The sequence below is a fragment of the Anomaloglossus baeobatrachus genome, chromosome 2 (genome assembly GCF_048569485.1).
Source record: "Anomaloglossus baeobatrachus isolate aAnoBae1 chromosome 2, aAnoBae1.hap1, whole genome shotgun sequence".
Classification (NCBI taxonomy): domain Eukaryota; kingdom Metazoa; phylum Chordata; class Amphibia; order Anura; family Aromobatidae; genus Anomaloglossus; species Anomaloglossus baeobatrachus.
Window position 1 is genome coordinate 673,983,048 of NC_134354.1, and position 21,505 is coordinate 674,004,552.

Below are 21,505 nucleotides of genomic sequence, written 5' to 3' on the forward strand. Positions count from 1 at the left end.
GCGGCCGCTTAGTGACATCACTGTGACGCCAAACGGACTGCCCCCTTAGAAAGGAGGCGGTTCGCCGGTCACAGCGACGTCGAAGGACAGGTAAGTATGTGTTGCGGGGGTGCGCGATTTTGTGCGCGACAGGCAGCAATATGCCCGTCGCGCACAAACGATGGGGGCGGGTGTCATGCTAGCGATATCGGGCCGGATATCGCAGCATGTAAAGCCACCCTTATTCCATAGGATATTTAGATTGGTTCACAGGTATTGTTTACATGGGATGGATTTGGAACAATATTATTATACTTCCATGTTATTGGATACTTAGAGTGTTATATGAATGCTACAATTTTGGAGGTCATCATATGAATGCATCTCTATTGTTCTATAGTTATGGTAATTAGATTTATATATACCTAGTTCTCATATACGATATCTGTTTGTATCACTAATTTCAATGGTAGTCGTGTATGTCAGACTACCCTACATAGCCACCAATGATGTAATGACTTTGACTGTGCCAGGAACCCTTGTTTTGTTTTTAATCACTTGGTGTGTCCACCTAATTTGATCAATAAACATAATTTGTTCACAAGCAATCAGAACATCCGGTCATATCTCTCTTTTCTTGTGGTTAGGGTGTAGATGTGTAGTTAAACATGGAAAATCCATAGGAGATTCATTATCACCCAGTCTTTTCCAGGAAACTAAAACTCCTTCCACTTAGTTAAAATCAAGAGGGTTCCATAAATGCTCAGGTAATAGATGCGATGCGATGCGATGTGTGCACTATGGCTAAAAACAAAGCCTATGAATTTGTACTTCCCAATGGTATAACCTATAAGATCATGGATATCATTAATTGTGATAGTAATCATGGTATTTATTGTGTGGAGTGTGCACATTGCCAAATGAATTACATTCGGTGCACATCACGAAAATTAAAAACGAGTAAAGACGAACATATTGCTAGTATTGAAAAATGAAAAATAGCAACGAAAAGAGGAATAAATATCCTCCAAAAATTAAGTATTACTTACAGCAAAGATGGGCTGCAGTGTGTACATTGCCCAGGCCAAAAACTAGTACTCTAGCAGTATGGGCGTCACCTAATAGGCTGTGGGCTTGTGACTGCATTTGCATGTGTGAACAGCGCTCTATGCAAGCCATCAGTGTACAGTTTTATCATCCAGCAATCGCCCACTCCGTTCCTTGGAAGTGTGTGTGATTTGCTCCTCCTGCACCTGTGATGCCTCCACTTAGTGGGGGTTTAGCTGTATCCTGCTAGAGTATTAGTTTTTGGCCTGGGCAATGTACACACTGCAGCCCATCTTTGCTGTAAGTAATAGTATTGAAAAAAGAAACGGTTTGTATTCTGGTGTTACTAAACATTTTATTTCTGCCCACAATGCTGATATTACCTAATTTTAGGTTTTATGCTATTGAAAAAGTTAAATGTCCAACCTATGGAGGAAAATAAAAGCTTGTCAGTTTTATATATACCTTGAATTGCATCATAATATGCTATGACTAAGGGTGTTTAAAGGACTCAAAACGCGTCTGAAAAGGATTTTTACCTTCCACATGTTTGTAATTTCTTAAAATAACCTAACAGAGAAGAAATTTTAATTTGCTGGATGGCTGTGCTGGACTTCCACCTTTTTGAGCCATACCATGTATCCTCCGGCATACTGTAATTCCAGCCTTGGATTCTGCAAGTGGGGGAGCTCCATGAACTATTTGTTTTGGGAATGGCTATAGTCACAGCAGGGGTGTAGGTAGAACTGCAAAGGTGATAGAATGCTGGGGGAAATTGGTTTCGCACTTGGGACCTGATGGGAGGGAGGACAGGTGAAGAAGCTGGTAATATTTTGTAACATTCATGACACCAGCGGTTTAGACATTAATGGCTCAACTTCAGAAATATCACCCACAGGCTTTCACACTGTATTTTGCTCTAAACTCGTTAAAGGGAACCTGTCAGCAGAAATTTCGCCCAAAACCTAAAAGATTCCCCCTCTGCAGCTCCTGGGCTGCATTCTAGAAAGGTCCCTGTTATTATTGTGCCCCATGTGAGACCAAAATAAAGAGTTTATAAAGTGGTACCTTTTTGTACTCAGTGTAAATGTGACATGGGGGCGGGCTTTCTGCCGTCCGTTATTCTGCCTCCTGGTCCTGTATGCCGCCCCCCATCGCTCCTTTCCATAGCTGATGCACCGCCCACTGCTCCAGCCATCCCCACGCATGCCCAGTGCCAGTCTCACGGGACTGAGCAGTGTGACCGCTGGTGACGTGTGCGCAGACAAGTGATTATGGGCGGGGCTGTGATTGTTATCAGCAAGTACCCGCCCATAATCTCGTGAGCGCGCAAACCTCTCCAGCGGTCACACTGTGCTCAGTGTAGATGCTAGACTGTATGGGCTGCTTCCAGGGATGACGTCACTTTTGTCACGTGATAGGGGCGTGTTCAAAATACTATCACGTGACAAAGGGACGTCATCCCTGGAAGCAGCCCATACAGTCCAGCATCTACACTGAGCACAGTGTGACCGCTGGAGAGGTTTGCGCGCTCACGAGATTATGGGCGGGTACTTGCTGATAACAATCACAGCCCCGCCCATAATCACTTGTCTGCGCACACGTCACCAGCGGTCACACTGCTCAGTCCTGTGACACTGGCACTGGGCATGCGCGGGGATGGCTGGAGCAGTGGGCGGTGCATCAGCTATGGAAAGGAGCGATGGAGGCGGCATACAGGACCAGGGGGCAGAATAATGGACGGCAGAGAGCCCGCCCCCGTGTAACATTTACAGAAGCTGCATACAAAAAGGTACCACTTTATAAACTCTTTATTTTGGTCTCACATGGGGCACAATAATAACAGGGACCTTTCTAGAATGCAGCCCAGGAGCTGCAGAGGGGGAATCTTTTAGGTTTTGGGCGAAATTTCTGCTGACAGGTTCCCTTTAAGTGTCAAGGCGGCATCAGATGCTGTTCAGACCACAGAGTCTGACAATCCTTTCTCTGGTGCTACTGAGTTGCAGAGGCAGGCTCAGGCGTCGACCAGCTGTGTGCTCATTAGTAATCGGACTAGCAGGAGTTAATTTCTGATAGCCTGCTGGTTACCTTTTGGATCACATGTTGCCGGAGACTTATCACAGGTATTCCCCGCCTTTTTAGGATGGAGTCATTTGTCTTCTTATGCCAACTATAGCTTTCTGCTACACCGGTCCATGTGCTGTTGTTTTCCAGTCTGGGTGATTTACTGCGTGTTGCTTAATGTGCTCTGGAATTCCTCCTGTTGTCTGATTATTTCCTCACTACTTTAGGTTTCCTCTTTATCTATTGTTGACTGATTACTCTTTGTGAGTGTGCTGTGTGATAGAGTCTCGGTTTTCCCTGTTTGTCTATCACTGTTGGTGTTTACACGCTCCTGTCCCATCCCGGGGTACTAGATCAGGGCTGGTCAGGAGCAGGGGTAGGAAGGCGGCCCAGACATTGTCACCATAAGATGTATCTCTGGGATCAGGGACAGCTAGGGCCTCCTAGCCTGAGGGCCAGTTTAGGAGCCCCAGTCCCCTTTTATTCCCTGCAACATCGTGACACAGGCAATGGAGGCCTGGAAGGCATTAAACAGTTACAACCACTGGGTGATAGCGTAGACCACATTATTACATCATAGGAAACACCTGTTGACAAAAAGGCAATTAATACAAAATGTATAAACATAGAAAAACTGTTCAGAATAAGGACAGCGACCAAAGCTGAACCATGACCTAAGACGCAAACCCAGCTTTCTGACACTGGGCACTACATGGCGAGCCAAAGTCCTTTGGTAATCTTTAGGTTTCATAATGCCTTGCACACACGCAAGGCACCCTGTGAAGAGATAAACTGTGGAAAAAGAAGCGCAATAGGGTCTTACCCCGGTAGAAAAAGGGGGGGTGAAGAGGGGTGGTATTACTCACCTATAGGGGTTGTGAAAGTCACAACTCCTATAACAGCATGTATGTTACTCCAAGCCACGGCAGCAGTCCCCAAATTGGCAGATAACAGAGAGTGGTAGAATAGGGTGTCCAAGCCGCGCCAATGACTAGCCGATCATGAAGATTGTAGATTAATGTTGCTTTATTCAATGCACAGGTCAACGCGTTTCGGGAGACACAGCTCCCTTCCTCAGGACAGACTGGCAAGAAACATCAAATCAGATTGAAAAATTGAGATTTGATGTTTCTTGCCAGTCTGTCCTGAGGAAGGGAGCTGTGTCTCCCGAAACGCATTGACCTGTGCATTGAATAAAGCAACATTAATCTACAATCTTCATGATTGGCTAGTCATTGGCGCGGCTTGGACACCCTATTCTACTACTCTCTGTTATCTGCAAGGCACCCTGTGCCAGAGGCAGCAAAATAACCCCAAAACATCATTAATCCTCCAGCATATATGACTGCAGGTACTGTCTGTTTTCTTTGTAGGCCTCATTCCTTTTTTAATGAACAGAAGAATGATGTGCTTTACTTAAAAGCTCTATCTTGGTCTCATCTGTCCACAAGATGCTCATCTGTCCACAAGATGCTTTCACGATAGGATTTTGGCTTACTCATGTACTTGACTAGCTTTTTTATGTATCTGTGTCAGCAGTGGGGTCATCCTGCCATATTGTTTAATTTCATTCAAATGTTGACGGATAGTTCGCGCTGACACTGATGCACCCTGAGCCTTCTGGACAGCTTGAATTTCTTGGACCTTGATTGGAGCTGCTTATCCATCTTCCGGACTATTCTGCAATGCAACCTTTCATCAATTTTTCTCTGACATCCAGGTCGAGGGAGATTAGCTACAGTGCTACGGGTTGTAAACTTCTGTTCCACATTGACAAAGAAATATTAAGATCTGTGAAGATAGACTTGTAACCTAGAGATTGTTGATATCCTTCAACAATTTTGGCTCTCAAGTCCTTAGACAGTTCTGTTCTCCTCTTTCTGTATCCTTGATTAATATAGCACACGGACAAACAATGCAAAGATTGAGTCAACTTCTCCCTTTTTATCTGATTTTCATATTGCCCACACCTGTTACTTGCCACAGGTGAGTTTGAACAAGCATCCATGCTGGAAACAAAGTTGTTCACCCACAATTTTGAAAAGATGCCAACAATTTTGTCCAGCACATTTGGGGAGTTTTGTGGTAAATTATGCCCAATTTGCCAACATTCTGTCAGATAATACTCATTTTCTTCTTGAAAATGATTGCAATCACAAATTCTTTGGTATTATTATCTTCATTTATTTTGCTTGCAATGAACAATCACAAAAGAGAATGAAACAAAAACTAAATCATTGATCATTTCACACAAAACTCCAAAAATGGGCCAGACAAAAGTATTGGCACCCTTAAGCGGGCTTTACACGCTGCCACATCGCTAATGCGGAGTCATTGGGGTCACGGAATTTGTGACGCACATCCGGCCGCATTAGCGATGCCGTTGCGTGTGACACCGATAAGCGATTTTGCATCGTTGCAAAAACGTGCAAAATCGCTAATCGGCGACATGGGGGTCCATTCTTAAAAATCGTTACTGCAGCAGTAACGAAGTTGTTCCTCGTTCCTGCGGCAGCACACATCGCTGCGTGTGACGCCGCAGGAACGAGGAAGCTCCCCTTACCTGCCTCCCGGCCGCTATGAGGAAGGAAGGAGGTGGGCGGGATGTTACGTCCCGCTCAGCTCCGCCCCTCCGCTGCTATTGGGCGGCGGTTCAGTGACGTCGCTGTGACGCCGCACGGACCGCTCCCTTAGAAAGGAGGCGGTTCGCCCGTCACAGCGACGTCGCCGGACAGGTAAGTATGTGTGACGGCTGTTGTGCGGCACGGGCAGCGATTTGCCCGTGTCGCGCAACAGATGGGGGCGGGTACCCACACTAGCGATATCTGGACCGATATCGCAGTGTGTAAAGTAGCCTTTAGCCTAATACTTGGTTGCACAACCTTTAGCCAAAATAACAGCGAACAACCGCTTCCGGTAACCATCAATGAGTTTCTTACAATGCTCTGCAGGAGTTTTAGACCATTCTTCTTTGGCAAACTGCTCCAGGTCCCTGAGATTTGAAGGGTCTCGTAAATCTCGTAAATTTACAGAAAGCTTTGCTTGTTAAGCGAAATTCTCGTTAAGTGGGTTACTCGTTAAGCGATGTATAGAGCACATTTGCTGGCATCATACTTAATGAGTGCAATGAAGGGAATCTATGGGCTTCATTAGGAGGAAAATTACTTTGTAAGAGCTGCAAAGTTGGAAGATATGCTCTTCTGTGACCCCGCATAAATTTTTTTATTTTCGGGAGGGGTAGAGGCCTAATTAAAGCTTCTGCTATGGGACTCCATGATTTCTATGTATGCCACTGGTTGTGGCTGTGTCTTGTACTGAAGTTTGGACCAGAAGCAGATAGGTGGATGTTCTGGTCTAACAGACTCCCGACATAGCCATTGGGAAAACCCCTTTAACAGTTGATGGAGATGAGTGAAATTATACACCGTGTGCAGAATTATTAGGCAAATGAGTATTTTGATCACATGATACTTTTTATACATGTTATCCTACTCCAAGCTGTATAGGCTTAAGAGCCAACTACCAATTAAGTAAATCAGGTGATGTGCATCTCTGTAATGAGGAAGGGTGCGGTGTAATGACATCAACATCCTATATAAGGTGTGCTGAATTATTAGGCAACTTCCTTTCCATTGGCAAAAGGGTCAGAAGAGAGATTGACGGGCTCTGAAAAGTCCAAAATTATGAGATGTCTTGCAGAGGGAAGCAGCAGTCTTGAATTTGCCAAACTTTTGAAGCGTCATCACCGAACAATCAAGTGTTTCATGGCAAATAGCCAACAGGGTCGCAAGAAGTGTGTTCGGCAAAAAAAGAGCAAATAACTGCCCATGAATTGAGGAAAATCAAGCGTGAAGCTGCCAAGATGCCATTTGCCACCAGTTTGGCCATATTTCAGAGCTGCAACGTTACTGGAGTATCAAAAAGCACAAGGTGTGCCATACTCAGGGACATGGCCAAGGTAAGGAAGGCTGAAAAATGACCACCTTTGAAGAAGAAACATAAGATAAAATGTCAAGACTGGGCCAAGAAATATCTTAACACTAATTTTTCAAAGGTTTTATGTACTAATGAAATGAAAGTGACTCTTGATGGGCCAGATGGATGGGCCAGAGGCTGGATCAGTAAAGGGCAGAGAGCTCCACTCCGACTCAGACGCCAGAAAGGTGGAGGTGGGGTACTGGCATGGGCTGGTATCATCAAAGATGAACTTTTGGGAGCTTTTCGACTTGAGGATGGAGTGAAGCTCAACTCCCAGACCTACTGCCAGCTTCTGGAAGACAACTTCTTCAAGCAGTGGTACAGGAAGAAGTCGGTATCGTTCAAAAAAAACATGATTTTCATGCAGGATAATGCTCCATCACATGCATCCAACTAGTCCACAGCGTGGCTGGCCAATAAAGGTCTAAAAGATGAAAAAATAATGACATGGCCCCTTTGTTCACCTGATATGAATCCCATAGATAAACTGTGGTCCCTCATAAAATGTGAGATCTACAGGGAGGGAAAACAGTACACCTCTCGGAACAGTGTCTGGAGGCTGTGGTGACTGTTGCACGCAATGTTGATCATAAACAGATCAAGCAACTGACAGAATCTATGGATGGTAGGCTGTTGAGTGTCATCATAAAGAAAGGTGGCTATATTGGTCACTAATTTTTTGGGGTTTTGTTTTTGCATGTCAGAAATCTTTATTTCTAAATTTTGTGCAGTTATATTGGTTTACCTGGTGAAAATAAACAAGTGAGATGGTAATATATTTGGTTGTTATTAAGTTGCCTAATAATTCTGCACATTTAATAGTTACCTGCACAAACAGATATCCTCCTAAGATAGCCAAATCTAAAAAACCCCACTCCAACTTCCAAAAATATTAAGCTTTGATATTTATGAGTCTTTTGGGTTGATTGAGAACATAGTTGTTGATCAATAATAAAAAAAATCCTCTAAAATACAACTTGCCTAATAATTCTGCACACGGTGTATTCATAGATGGTAGGAAAAATAATTTCTTTTGTTGCTTTTAAAGCCTAGCTTTCGTTTTGTTTTAGGCATCTTTTATAGAAGTGGCAGGAACAGAAAAGAAAGAAGACTTAATGGGTTATCATAATCAATTTGTGTCCGATGAAATTACAGTCAATAATAGTTTCTAAAGGAGCTCAGTCCTGCTAACCACACAAATTATATCATAATATGTCCATACAGCTATATTAGGTTTTAGATTTAATACTATATAAACGCGCTTTAAAAATGCTAACTTTTTTTTCTTTTGTTGTAGGGTGGAGCTTTCTACTTCATAGAGCACGTGGCCGATGTCAATGACTCCAGTTGGATTAGTTTTTTTCAGAAAGTGCTGAATCCATCGTGGAAGTTGATTTTTGATGGCTGTAGCATAAGGAGAACAACCTGGAAAGACCTGGAGAATGCGAAATTCTCAGAGCTGAATCTGCGTCACATAACTGCTCCCACATCTATGACTCTCATTAAACCTCATATTATTGGATATGCTGTGAAATAAATTTCACTTCACTTAAGCTTTTAGTAATTTACTCAATTTTCCCATTGAGACAATTGGTGTTTGTGTTATGCTAGGTATGTCTGGTGTTTCTTTAAAGCACCGCCCCAGAGGTTTTTCTGTAATTCAGCCCTGGAATGGTTGCACTAAAGCAAGTTCCCTGCCCCTGTAATATAGTTACCAGCCACCAACGTCTTCTGTTTTCGATGCTGCTCCAGTTGCCTTCTGCAGTTTGAGACCTGTCGGCTCTCTCTAGTGTTTGCTGGGCAAGCCGGAGGTCATTTCTCAGGGTAAGTCTATGAGAGCCAGAACGAAGCTCCCATAGACTTACATTGAGAGCTTGTAATTGTTAGTTCTGGACTCCGGTCAATCGGCAGCTGCAATCACAGAATGGCAGAGAAGGAGCAGTGCCTAAAAAAGCTGAAGACAATGGCTAGTAAGTACATTAATAGGGGCAGGAAACAGACATTAATGACCCCAATCCAGCCCTGAAATAATATAAAAATGCTGGCGTTGTGCTTTAACTATTATGATTGGGATACTTTAATGTATACAGTATTGTTCTACTTATTATTGTAGCCCGTATCATTTCTATATTGATCAGTGGTGTTTGATATTTTTCTGGGGAAGGATCTATTTTCTATTTTTCATTGTTACTATAATCCTGGGTACTTTTTAATATTTTGAACAGTGTCATAAGACAACCTAAGTATTATCGCTAGGATGCAAATCTATTATTACAAATACATTTGTGTATAAATAAAGTGGTTTTGGTTGGTTCAAGTCAAATTTCTGAGGGTGATTTTATCAAACCTTTTACACCAGAAAACTGGTGCAAAATGCCTTAAAAAAACACAAATATTTTGCACCAGTCGTAGCTCAGATGTGTCGAATTCATTACGTCCCATGCACCTCTTAATGAATTTAAGAATAGGAAAAATTATCCAGCGGACAGGTTAGGTAAAAACACGTCTTTATTCCAAATCTTTAAAAATGTAATAAGCAGCAACAGCAGACATGTCACCAACAGATGAACCCGGGTTACAATCCAATGCATTTCGACACACAATTATTTCTTAATCATGGATACAAAAATATCATGGCCTGCACACCTTATAAATGTTAGTAATGGTTCTAAGCCTCTCCCACCCACAAGGTTAATTGGATCAGCTTGCGCTAACGTGTGTTAATTAAATTACTACCCATGTTATGCAGATTTAAACATAGCATTACTAGATATACTAAAAAGCATAGTTTATTATAATACAACACACATAAACTGTAATAAAATATTAATTATCAATTGCATTGTGTGATAAGGTTTTGTCTTACATTAACAAAAAGGAGACAGTTGCACCCTGTAGTGCTAAGATATATGGAATAATGAATATGAGAATATAGACATGCATTACTGCTATGAAAAACACGTAAAAATTGATATACTTAGCACACAAAATTGGCCAGATTTTATGTGAGCCCAACAGCCAGTGGCAAGGTGACCTCATTTTTGTCCCGCCACTACCGCCCCCATCACCGCACACCCCCCGGCACTACCGCCCCCATCACCGCACACACCCCGGTACTACCGCCCCCATCATCACCGCACACACCCCAGCACTACCGCCCCCATCATCACCGTACATACACCGGCACTACCACACCCATCATCGCACACACCCCGGCACTACCGCCCCCATAATCACCGTACATACACCGGCACTACCGCCCCCATCATCACCGTACATACCCCGGCACTACCGCCCCCATCATCACCGTACATACACCGGCACTACCGCCCCCATCATCACCGTACATACACCAGCACTACCACACTCATCCTTACCGCACACACCCCAGCATTACTGCACACACCCCGGCACTACCAGAATCATTATAAGCACACACACCAGCACTGCCAACCCCCATCATCACCGCGCACACACCGGCACTACCGCACTCATCATCACCGCACACACACCGGCACTACCGCACCCATCATCGCCAGACACACCCCGGCACTACCGCACTCATCATCACTGCACACACATCGGCACTACCTCAGTGACGTCCTTGCTAACAGTGCGATTCACTTCAGTTGCTGCGTGGAGCTGACAGAGAGCGGCGGTGTTATACTGCCGCTCTTGTCAGTTTCCGATGTAGCAGAGCTGAAAGCGTCGTGGGACCTCGTGTGGATTACGTTGGACCTGGAGGGGTATTTGGTGATTAATAAAGTGGTGAAAGAGGATTTTTTTTGTCTTTTATTCCAAATAAAGTATTTTTTCGGGTGTATGTGTTTATTTACTTTCACTAATCATTGGGGGTGTCTCATAGACGCCTGCCATGATTAGCCTAGGACTTAGTGGCAGCTATGGGCTGCCAGTAACTCCTTATTACCCCGATTGCCACCGCACCAGGGCAATTCGGGATGAGCCGGGTAGAGTCCCGGGACTGTCACATCTAATGGATGCGGCAATTCCGGGTGGCTGCTGGCTGATATTTTTAGGCTGGGGAGCTCACCATAACGTGGGACTCCCCATCCTGAGAATACAAGGCTTCAGCCGTGTGGCTTTATCTTGGCTGGTATCAAAATTGGGGTGGACCGCACGCCGTTTTTTTAAATTATTTATTGTACTACACGATATAGACCCGCACTGGTGGCGGTGATTGGTTGTAGTAAGACAGCTGTCACTCAGCATGGGGGCGCGTCTGACTGCAACCAATCATAGGCGCCGGTGGGCAGAGGAAGCAGTGAATACAAGAAGGAATAATGAGCGGCCGTCATTTTGAAAAGCAGGAGAAGCCGCCAGAGCAGTGTGACAGCCGTGCAGCGCCGCGCCGGTGATCGGTGAATACGAGAGAGGGGGTGAGAGGGAGAGACCGACCGACAGAGAGAGATAGAGACCGAGAGAGAGACTGACCAACAGACAGACCGACAGAGGAGAGACCGACCCACAGAGAGAGAGACCGACCGAGAGAGACCAGGAGGGATTTTAAACAATTTAGAACGTTCTCCTGGACATGCTGAGCATGCTCAGTAGAACGTGACGGAATCCTGCACTGGAGTCCGTCGCCAAACACATGGAAACGAAATCCAGCACCATAGACATTTATTATGCCTCTTAGCGGATCCCGATGGAATCCTGCGGAGTACGTTTTTTTACAGCAACAAAAAACGCTACATTCAGCGTTCCTTCCGCCTGACGATCACCGACAAAACAACTGATGCGCCATGGGGCAGATGCAACGCAAGACCATCCATTGTAATCCGCCCTTAATAGAAGGCTATGAGGAATAAACAGCTTCCTGCAACGATTACCATAATTTCTCAAGGCGGCGGATTGCAACGGATGCCGCACAACATAAGTGTGAAAGTACCCTAAGAAAAAGACTGATGGCACATCCTATCTTTCTAATGTGAACGGGTGGAAACTGAACATGAAACATAGTAACAAAAAGGAAACAGTTTCACTCTGTAATGCTGAGATATATGGAACAATGAATATGAGAATATAGACATGCTGTTACGGCTATACGGAGTCTTTGCATTGCCTGAGACTTATTCTGCTGTTTTTTTCTTCTTGTTTTGAATTCTTAATGAATGTGACCTACTGTACTTCAGCGAGCCCTTCACTAACACTGGCGTATAACATTCTAGACTTAATAAATTGGCCCCTATGTCTGATTGTCCAAGGTCTCAGTCACATTAGTGTTTAAATAGGACTTGTGCTATGCGAGAACATTTTCATTGTACTATGACCATTGTTAAATCAATGATACAGGTCAGGTCTGCAATTTTTTTTCTCATGCCAATTTGGCATGAGCAAAAAAAATCACAACATGCCGCGATTAGTAGCGTATCTTGGATCCCGCACACCCATACATGTCTATGGGTGCGTGTGACACATCTGACTGCAATGATGTCATCTAAGTGTAGTCCAATATATGCAGAGACAGACAATGGAGAATATGGAGAGATTAATCTCTCCTTCTCTCCTGTGCTCAGATTTTTGCATATGAGAGAATCGAATCACAGTAACATGACACTTGGCTCACGCTCGTAGAAGAGTTTGAGCTGAGTGCCATTAGCATTGCAAGAGCATGAAATGCTGTACAATAGTGTGTCCCCGGCCTAACATTTCCAATGCATCACAATCCCTTCCTTGGGGCTGAAATGAAAGATCGAGAAAGGAAACACAAAGGCTCTAATAGAGGAAAAAAGAAAATTAGAACAACCCCCAAATGATTACCAGAACAAAACATTTCATTAACCACTTCCCAACCACCCATAGACTTTAAATGTCCAGTCAGTCCGAATTTAATTCTACAGTGTCGTTCTAAATCAGGGGTCCCCAACCCTTTTTACCTTGAGAACTACATTCGACTTTGAAAGTTGGTTGAGAGCCACATTGTAGAGATGAAGACTTAAGGGTGCTTTAGACGCTGCGATATCGCTAACGATTTATCGTCGGGGGTCACGGTGTTTGTGACGCACATCCGGCGTCATTAGCGACATCGCAGTGTGTGACACGTACGAGCGACCTTAAACGATCGCAAAAGTGGCAACAATAGTTGGTTTTGGAGAGGTCGTATAAATACCAATATCGTTGTCTGCTTAGTAGCGATGTTGTTCCTCGTTCCTGCGGCATCACACATCGCTGTGTGTGACAACGCAGGAGCGACGAACATCTCCTTACCTCCGTCCACCAGCAATGAGGAAGGAAGGAGGTGGGCGGCATTTTCCAGCCACTCATCTCCGCCCCTCCTCTGCTATTGGATGTCTGCCGTGTGACATCGCTATGACGCCGCACGAACCGCCCCCTTAGAAAGGAGGCGGATCGCCGGCCAAAGCGACGTCGCAGGGAAGCTAAGGCCGTGTGACGGGTGTTAGCGATGTTGTGCACCACGGGCAGCGATTTGCCCGTGACGCACAACCGACAGGGCGGGTACACTTGCTACCGATATCGGTACCGATATCGCAGCATGTAAAGTACCCTTTAGTCAAAGTCTATTCAGCAGTTGATATCAGAGAGAAAAAGTAACCTCCATACACAACACAATCCACTTAACCAAGACCAATAATACCACATACAAGACAGAAATACCGCAACATCGTGACCAGACAACAAACTACTACCACATAGTGACCGAATACAGGCACATACAAGGGAGAAAAACTGCAATACTATAACCAGATAATATATTACCAACACATAGGGATCAAATACAACAACATACAAGAGAGTAATACCACCACCCCATAATTAGACCACGTAGTAACCGAATATTACCACATACAAGGGAGAAATACCGCAATGCTATGACTAGACCACATAATGATCAAATAATACCACATACAAGAGACAAATACCACCACACCGTGACCAGCCCGGCTATGTGCGGCATTCTGCCATTCCCTCGGCGCACACGTCGCCCCCCACCAGACCATCATAGTCCTCGGAATGCTGGAAGTCCAGCCATTCTCGCCACGTAGTCCAGAATTTCTCATATGAATCATGCAAATATGAGGTTAAGTCCTCCATTAGCATGAGGTCATTGACCTTGTTGATCCATTGAACTAACGTGGGAGATGTCGTGCTCCTCCATCTTTCTGGAATGCATACTCTCACTGCCGTAATGAGGAATTTCCTCAGGGAATTCTTGTATCTTTTTTCGGGAGTCCCGCAGTGATGTAACAGGACCTCCGCCGCCTCCAATTCCTCATCCTTGCCAGTAACCCGTCGCATGGTTTCGGAGACTCCCTTCCAGGAAGGCTGGATCACTTTGCATCCCCAGAACACATGTAGAATGTTGCCCTCTGCCCTACCACACCTCCAACATGTAGGGTCTATTGATGGAAACATGACATGTAGCTTAGAGGGTACTCTGTACCATCTAGATAAAAGTTTGTAGCTAGCCTCCTGGAACCTGGAGCTAATGGAAGACGTGTGGGCCAATCTAAAGATCCTTTCCCATTGTGTTGGTGTCAACTGAATTCCCAAATCCCTTTCCCACAGTGTAGCGAAAGGGGGTAGTTGTTGATCCGAAGGCGATGATAAAAGCGAATATACCGCCGACAGTGAATGACGTATTATGCCTGATCTCATACACAGTTGTTCAAACTGTGTCTTAGGTCGCTGAAAGTGGGATCTGGCAGGGAGACTACTGAAAAACTGTGCCAATTGCAGGCATCTCCACTGGCCAAGTGGGGTAGGATCTCGTCTAACTGCCAAACTAGCTGCTGAAGGCCAGGTGTCCCGGTTTCCAAACTCCTCCACTCAATCAACCCCGCCTCTAATCCACCTCTGGAAGATCGGATCCACCCTACCAGGTTCAAAGGCAGGATGGCTCCGGATAGGCATCAGGCTGGAGTGCCTGGGTATCATCTCTGACTGTACCCTCCCAGTATTGCAATATGTCACAGTTGGGCCGATGGTCGGATGTGTTTTCAATCCTGCAGGGACCTCCGAGAGCACCCAAGGCAATTTATTAAGGAGTACTGGGGGAAGGACTGCTCTATTTGTATCCACTTCTTCTGAGACCCGTTCCTGCACCAATCAATCATTCTAGTAAGATGTCCCGCCAAATGATATCTTCTCATGTCTGGCAATCCAATCCCCGCACCTCCTTTGGTCCTGTGCAAGATGGCTCTTTTTATACGTGCCGATTTACCTGCCTAGATGAACGAGGACTGAATTGATTCTAGGGATTTAAAGAATCCCGAAGGTATTTTAACTTGGAGCGCCTGTAACAAATACAGGATTCTGGGTAGGACATTCATTTTATATATCTGGCATCTACCAAACCAGGAGAATGATTTCCCCCATCTGTCGCAATCTTTCCTAATAGAGGATAACAGCGACGGGAAATTCTGAGAGTAAAGTAGACTCAGGTCCCCGGTCAGCCGTATCCCCAAATAGCTTAGAGATTGGGTTGCCCATCGGAAGCTAAACGCGGTTTTCAGGTCTTCCACTTCTTTGGGTGGGAGATTGATGTCCAGAGCCTCCGATTTTGAAAAATTTATCTTAAAATTAGATAAGCTGGAATATCTCTGAAATTCCCTCATTAAGTTGGGAAGAGAAATCTTGGGGGCTGACAAAAAGAACAAGAGGTCATCAGCATATGCAGCTACTTTATGCGTGTCTTGATGCACTCCTATGCCTGCAATATCTGGGTTGGCTCGTACGTGTCTGAGGAAGGGCTCAAGCGTCAGGATGAAGATTAAAGGTGATAGCGGGCACCCTTGACTGGTACCATTAGATATTTTAAATGGGTCCGACAAGATCCCATTCACTCGGACCCTAGCCGAGGGTACCGAGTACAGAGACATAATCCGACCCATCATTTTGCGTCCCAACCCCAGACACCCGAGCAAGGCTTCCATGAAAGTCCATTCCCCTCTATTGAACGCCTTCCTGGCGTCTGTTGACAGCAGCATGGATGGTAGGCCCCCAATTTTGGCTTTATGTGTTAAATTAATGGCCTTAACTGTATTATCCCGTGCCTCGTGGCCCGCCATAAAGCCTGCCTGGTCTGGATGAATTATTCGTTAAAGTAGAGGTGCCAGCCTATTTGCTAGAATTTTAGCGAATAGTTTCGTGTCTACATTTAGTAAGGAAATCGGGCGATAGCTCGCACATTGTGTTGGATCTTTCCCTGATTTAGGTATGACCATAAGTGCGCTCTCAACAAGTCTGCATTAGGGTTCGGGTTCCCTGACGCCCTGGAATTGAATGCTGACAGTAGGTGCGGGGATTATATCTCCTTAAGTTTTCTATAATATACAAGGGGGAAACCATCTGGCCCGGATGCCCTTCCCGTTTTGGATGACCCAATTGCATCCACTAGTTCTTGATTTTAAATTGGAGTTTCCAATGCTGCTATCTCAGAGTCCTCCAACCTCGGCATTTTTGCTTCTCTGATATATTCTAAGATTTTTCTTATTAGGGATGATTTTGGCGTTTGGGGATGATTTGTCTCTAAATTATATAATGATTCATAAAATTTTTGGAACGTCTCAGCAATTTCTGTCGAAGACTGCAATGTGGAGCCCCAAGGATGTATAGGAGATATTTTTGATATAAACGTTGTCGCCTGCTGCTGCCTGAGTGTTCTTGCTAACGTCTTACTACACTTATTCCTGTGTTCGTAAAAATGTCTACGGCATCTATTAAGAACCCCTTTTGCCTTACTATTCAGTAATTTCCGTAATTCGTCCCGAACTTTGAATAGGGATCCCCCCAATTCCGCCGAGGGCATCTGCTTATGACGTTTCTCCAAGTCTCTGAGTTGTGTTAGTAACCTGGTGACCTCCATTTCCCTTTCTCTCTTTTGTCTTGCCCCTTGCTGTATGAGGACCCCCTGATGACACATTTATGAGCCTCCCAGACCGTTGTTGGAGTAGTGTCTCCAGTCACATTTACTGTAAAATATTCTGTCAGGGAATTCTGTACTATTTGCAGGCTTTCGGGATCCTCCAACAGAGAAGTGTTCATTTGCCACTGCCACTGCTGTGGGATCGGAGACTGCAACACCACAGACACCGTGCAGAGTGCGTTGTCAGAGAAGGTTATTCTATCTATCTGAGCTTGTGAGATCCTCTCAAGAGCCTTATGTTGTACAAAAAAGTAGTCCAGTCTGGAATATACTCCATGTGGATTTGAATAAAAAGAGTAGTCCTTGACAGATGGGTGCAGTAGCCTCCATGTGTCCACAAGCTGCAGCTCATGTAATATGCACCGCAGCTTGCGGAGAGCTGACCTGGGATGTACCGAAGCCCCTGATGAGGTGTCCTGAGCTGGGTTCAGAGCGATATTAATATCCCCCCCAAGGATGAGTGTCCCCTCCGAAAAGTCCTCTATCATTTCCAAAAATCCCGACAGGGCATCAATTTGCCCTACGTTAGGGAGGTATAAATATGTGTGGCAATCCTTCCCTTCACCATCAATAGTCTACCTGTGTCATCACTGCGACAGTCCATGAACTCCCAAGGGATTGCGCGCGAGATGAGGATGCTAGTTCCTCGGGACTTCGAGTCAGGTGAGAAGCTATGGTATGCCTCAGGGAACCAACGTGAAATCAGTTTGAACAGTTTGCCTTTGCTCAAATGCGTTTCTTGCAGAAAGGCAATTTGGACCCCAGCTTTTTTTAACGTTTGACAGTATAGACCTCTTACCCGGACTATGTAAGGCTAGTTTCACACTTGCGCTATTTTGACGCAAACGGAATCCGTAACTAATGTAGTACAGTTCATTTATTTACAGTGGAAGCGCGTTACTATGGCGCGTGTGTGTGTCATGCAGTACCCGCTTGTGTCCACACGATGTCGCGCTTCCACTGTAAATAAATGAACTGTACTACATTAGTGACGGATTCCGTTTGCGTCAAAATAGCGCAAGTGTGAGTGGGCCCTAAACCTTTTACATTTAACGTCCCACATTTCACCTCCGAGATCCCTGAATTATGCATGTTGAGCCCAAGACCGTTATTAACCCCCTACCAAGGAGAACGGGGTAAGGGAGAGAGGGTTAGGAGGTGGGTGGTTAAAAGGGATCAAGAGTGCCGAGAAAAAGAGAGATGGCACAATCTCTTAGAGAGGAAATCGAGTTGGTGGAAAAGAGCAGTGAAAAAGGAAGAAGTGAGCTAAAAGAAGTGAGTTAGAAAAGGGATGCAGAAAGTATTAGACAAGAAGGGAAAGTAAACAAACCAGCTGGCCTAAAAGAACGACCAGTAAATAAAATAACACACTACTAAACTTTACAGTCTAACAAAATTTGGAGACCTGGTGACCTCCAATCAGGAGAACCACCCTTGGGGTGCGTGGAAAACCAAGGGCAACAGCTGAGCAAGCTATAGACATTAATGACATTATCCTACTGGGCAAAAAACTCACATCTCACCCCCCGCTCTGAGACCGGGCGGTGAGAAGCACAATTCTTAAACTTGTATGTCAAACTATCAACACAGTATTCAGGGACCATGTGAAGAAAAAAAAAAAAAAAAGAAAGGGGGGGTGGGAAAAGAGGGGGAAAAAAGACTCCCCCCTCCCCACCACCGCCAGTGAGGAGAAAGACACAGATATAACCCACATCAGTAACCGATCGTAATGGTGTCCTTCTCAGGTCCAATAATCCTACAGGGACTCCCAGATCTTCCTCCTCGACCCGCTCCTCCCACCTCTAAATAAGGAACCACCTCCGATCTCAAGTCATCAGTCTGGCTCCTCCTGGGAGGATTCTCCCAACGTCCTGGAATCCTTGGAGCTCCTCTGAGGTCTTGCAAATCTGCGCCTATTTCCTCTTTGTCTTTGGGGTAATCCAACGGATCTGTCCAGATGTAACCAGTTAGGGATTGCTACTGCAGGAGTTTCAAGAAACTGGAAAAGACCCTCCACTTCCTCCGGGCGTTTCAGCAGGTATTGGTCCCCATTATGACGGACTATAAGGTGAAATGGATGTCCCCATCTGTATGATGCACCTTTTTCCTTGATTTTTTGTAATAAAGGCATAAGTTGGCATCTCATGTAGAGGGTTCTAGAAGATACGTCAGGAAAAAGCTTAACTTCAGACCCTTCATATGTGACAGTCCCGTGGGTCCACGCATTTTGCAGTATGGCTTCTTTATCAGTATAATAGTGCAGTCTGCATAGGACATCTCTCGGCTGAGCAGTATCCCCAGGGCCCTGGCGGTATACTCTGTGGATTCTATCAATCACAAAAGTGGTGTCCTCTGCAGCTCCCATCACCTTGTTAAAGATTGAAGTTACAGTTTTAAGAAGAGCCGCAGCTGTGATCTTTTCTGAAATGCCTTTCAGGCGTATATTATTCCGCCTTCCCCTATTCTCTTGATCGTCTAACAGGATGGCGACATTTTGCAAGTGTGTTCTGGATTTGGAGAGATCTTTCTCCAGCATGTTAACTCTTTCAAATAGTGTAAATACATCCTTCTCCACTGCTGTAGTGCGTGTATCAAGAGCCTCTATATCCCCTCTCACAATGGACAGAGCTCTCTCATGCGCCGCCTCCATTTTGGTGACTAAATTGTCCAGGTCATTTTTAGTGGGAAGTGCAGACAACAGTTGCAGAATACGGTCTGTGTCCACAATAGCACCCGCAGGGTTAACTCCATGTGCACTCTGACCTCCAATTTGTTTCCCCTGGCTGTTAGGGGGATGGTGTCCATGAGTCCTTGCAAGCCCCTGCCCCGCCGAGGACGCCCTGTTTTTACTGCCTCCAGGGTTAAGCCCTTCCACATCAGAACCGCCGCTCTCTGCACCAACCTCACACCTCATGGTCTGCTGTGTGGATGGGACCCCGCCGCTGCCATCTTCCTGCGTACCCTGCACCGCAGATCCTGCTCCTGTACACCCCTGCACTGCCAGCGTGTGGGGTATTGTCGGGGGACTTTGATCCTGGCTGCTGCTCAGGAACGGTAGCGCTTTGTTTCTGGCTCCCACGTGTCGCCTCCACTTGTTTTCCAGCACCTCCACTGTCCTCTGCAGCTGTTGCAGGCCCCTGCCTCATGGCAGCTGGCACCATTACAGGAGCAGGCCTGGAGACTGGGGATAATTTCCCTCCCTTGAACAGGCGATCCACCGCCGCTCTATTACTTCTCAGGGCCGGGGGTCCGCTCTGTGGTCCTGCGCTCTTCTTCCGTGGCATATTTGAGTGTACCACGTGAGTTAAAAGCTATATTTTGCCGCCTCAGCCCACGGAGCTTTCAGTATGCACGTCTGCCTGCCACCATGCTTAAGTCATGCCCCCTGGCCTTTATTTTAGGCCCCCTTCACACGTCCGCGAAAAAACACGCACGTGTGTTACGTCCGTTTTTCGGGTCCGTTTTCCGTTTTTGTGTCCTTTTTTTGTGTCAGTGTGCCATCTGTGTGAATGCCGTATGCTAGCCGTGTGTGCGTGTTGGTTGTCCGTTTATGCGTGAGAAAAATAACTGACATGTGTATGTGTTGTCCGTGTGAATTTATGCGTGTTTGTGATGCACAATGTCGTAGATACATACCCACTGACAGCAGACAGAGTCGCGTGTAGAGAATGAACTATGGTGAACTTCACCCGACTTCATTGTCATACCGTGGCAGTGTCTGTGTCGCGTCCTGATTAGCGGTCACCCATGAAGGACTCACCGGTGACTGCTAATCACCAGAGTGACTGAATGGAGTACCCCTCTCGCATACTCACCGTTCCCTGATCACCGGCGCGGCGCTGCACGGCTGTTCTCTAAACTCCGGCGGCTTTTCCTCTTTTGAAAAAGCCGGCCGCTCATTAAACAATCTCGTATTCCCTGCTTTCCCCTGCCCACCGGCGCCTATGATTGGTTACAGTTAGACACGCCCCCACGCTGATTGACAGCTGTCTCACTGCAACCAATCACAGCCGCCGGGGGGCGGGACTATACTGTGCAGTTAAAAAAATAAATAAATAATTAAAAAAAAACGACGTGCGGTCCCCCCATTTTGATACCAGCCAGGGTAAAGTCACACGGCTGAAGGCTGGTATTCTCAGGATAGGGAGCCCCGCGTTATGGGAAGCCCCCCAGCCTAACAATATCAGCCAGCAGCTGCCCAGAATGGCCGCATCCATTAGATGCGACTGTTCTGGGACTCTACCCGGCTCTTCCCGATTGGCCCTGGTGCATTGGCAATCAGGGTAATAAGGAGTTAATGGCAGCTCATAGCTGCCACTAAATCCTAGATTAATCATGTCAGGCGTCTCCCCGAGATACCTTCCATGATTAATCTGTAGGTTACAGTTAAAAAACAGACACACCCGAAAAATCCTTTATTAGAAATAAAAAACACTAACAAATTCCTTCATTCACGAATTTATTAACCCCAACAAAGCCCTCAATGTCCGGCATAATCCACAGACCTCCAGCGTCGCATCCAGCTCTGCT

General features: G+C 45.6%; 1 protein-coding gene across 2 annotated transcripts in view; it reads left to right on the plus strand.

Annotated features, from left to right (window-relative positions):
• LOC142290541 (thiol S-methyltransferase TMT1A-like) overlaps positions 1–9,391 on the plus strand; it is a 102,690-nt gene extending 93,299 nt beyond the window's left edge. For both annotated transcript variants that reach the window (XM_075334505.1, XM_075334504.1), the window contains exon 2: positions 8,366–9,391. In XM_075334505.1, the coding sequence (XP_075190620.1) occupies positions 8,366–8,605 (240 nt within the window). In that variant the 3' untranslated portion in view covers positions 8,606–9,391. The remainder of the gene's footprint in view (positions 1–8,365) is intronic.
• Positions 9,392–21,505: the final 12,114 nt, after the last annotated feature.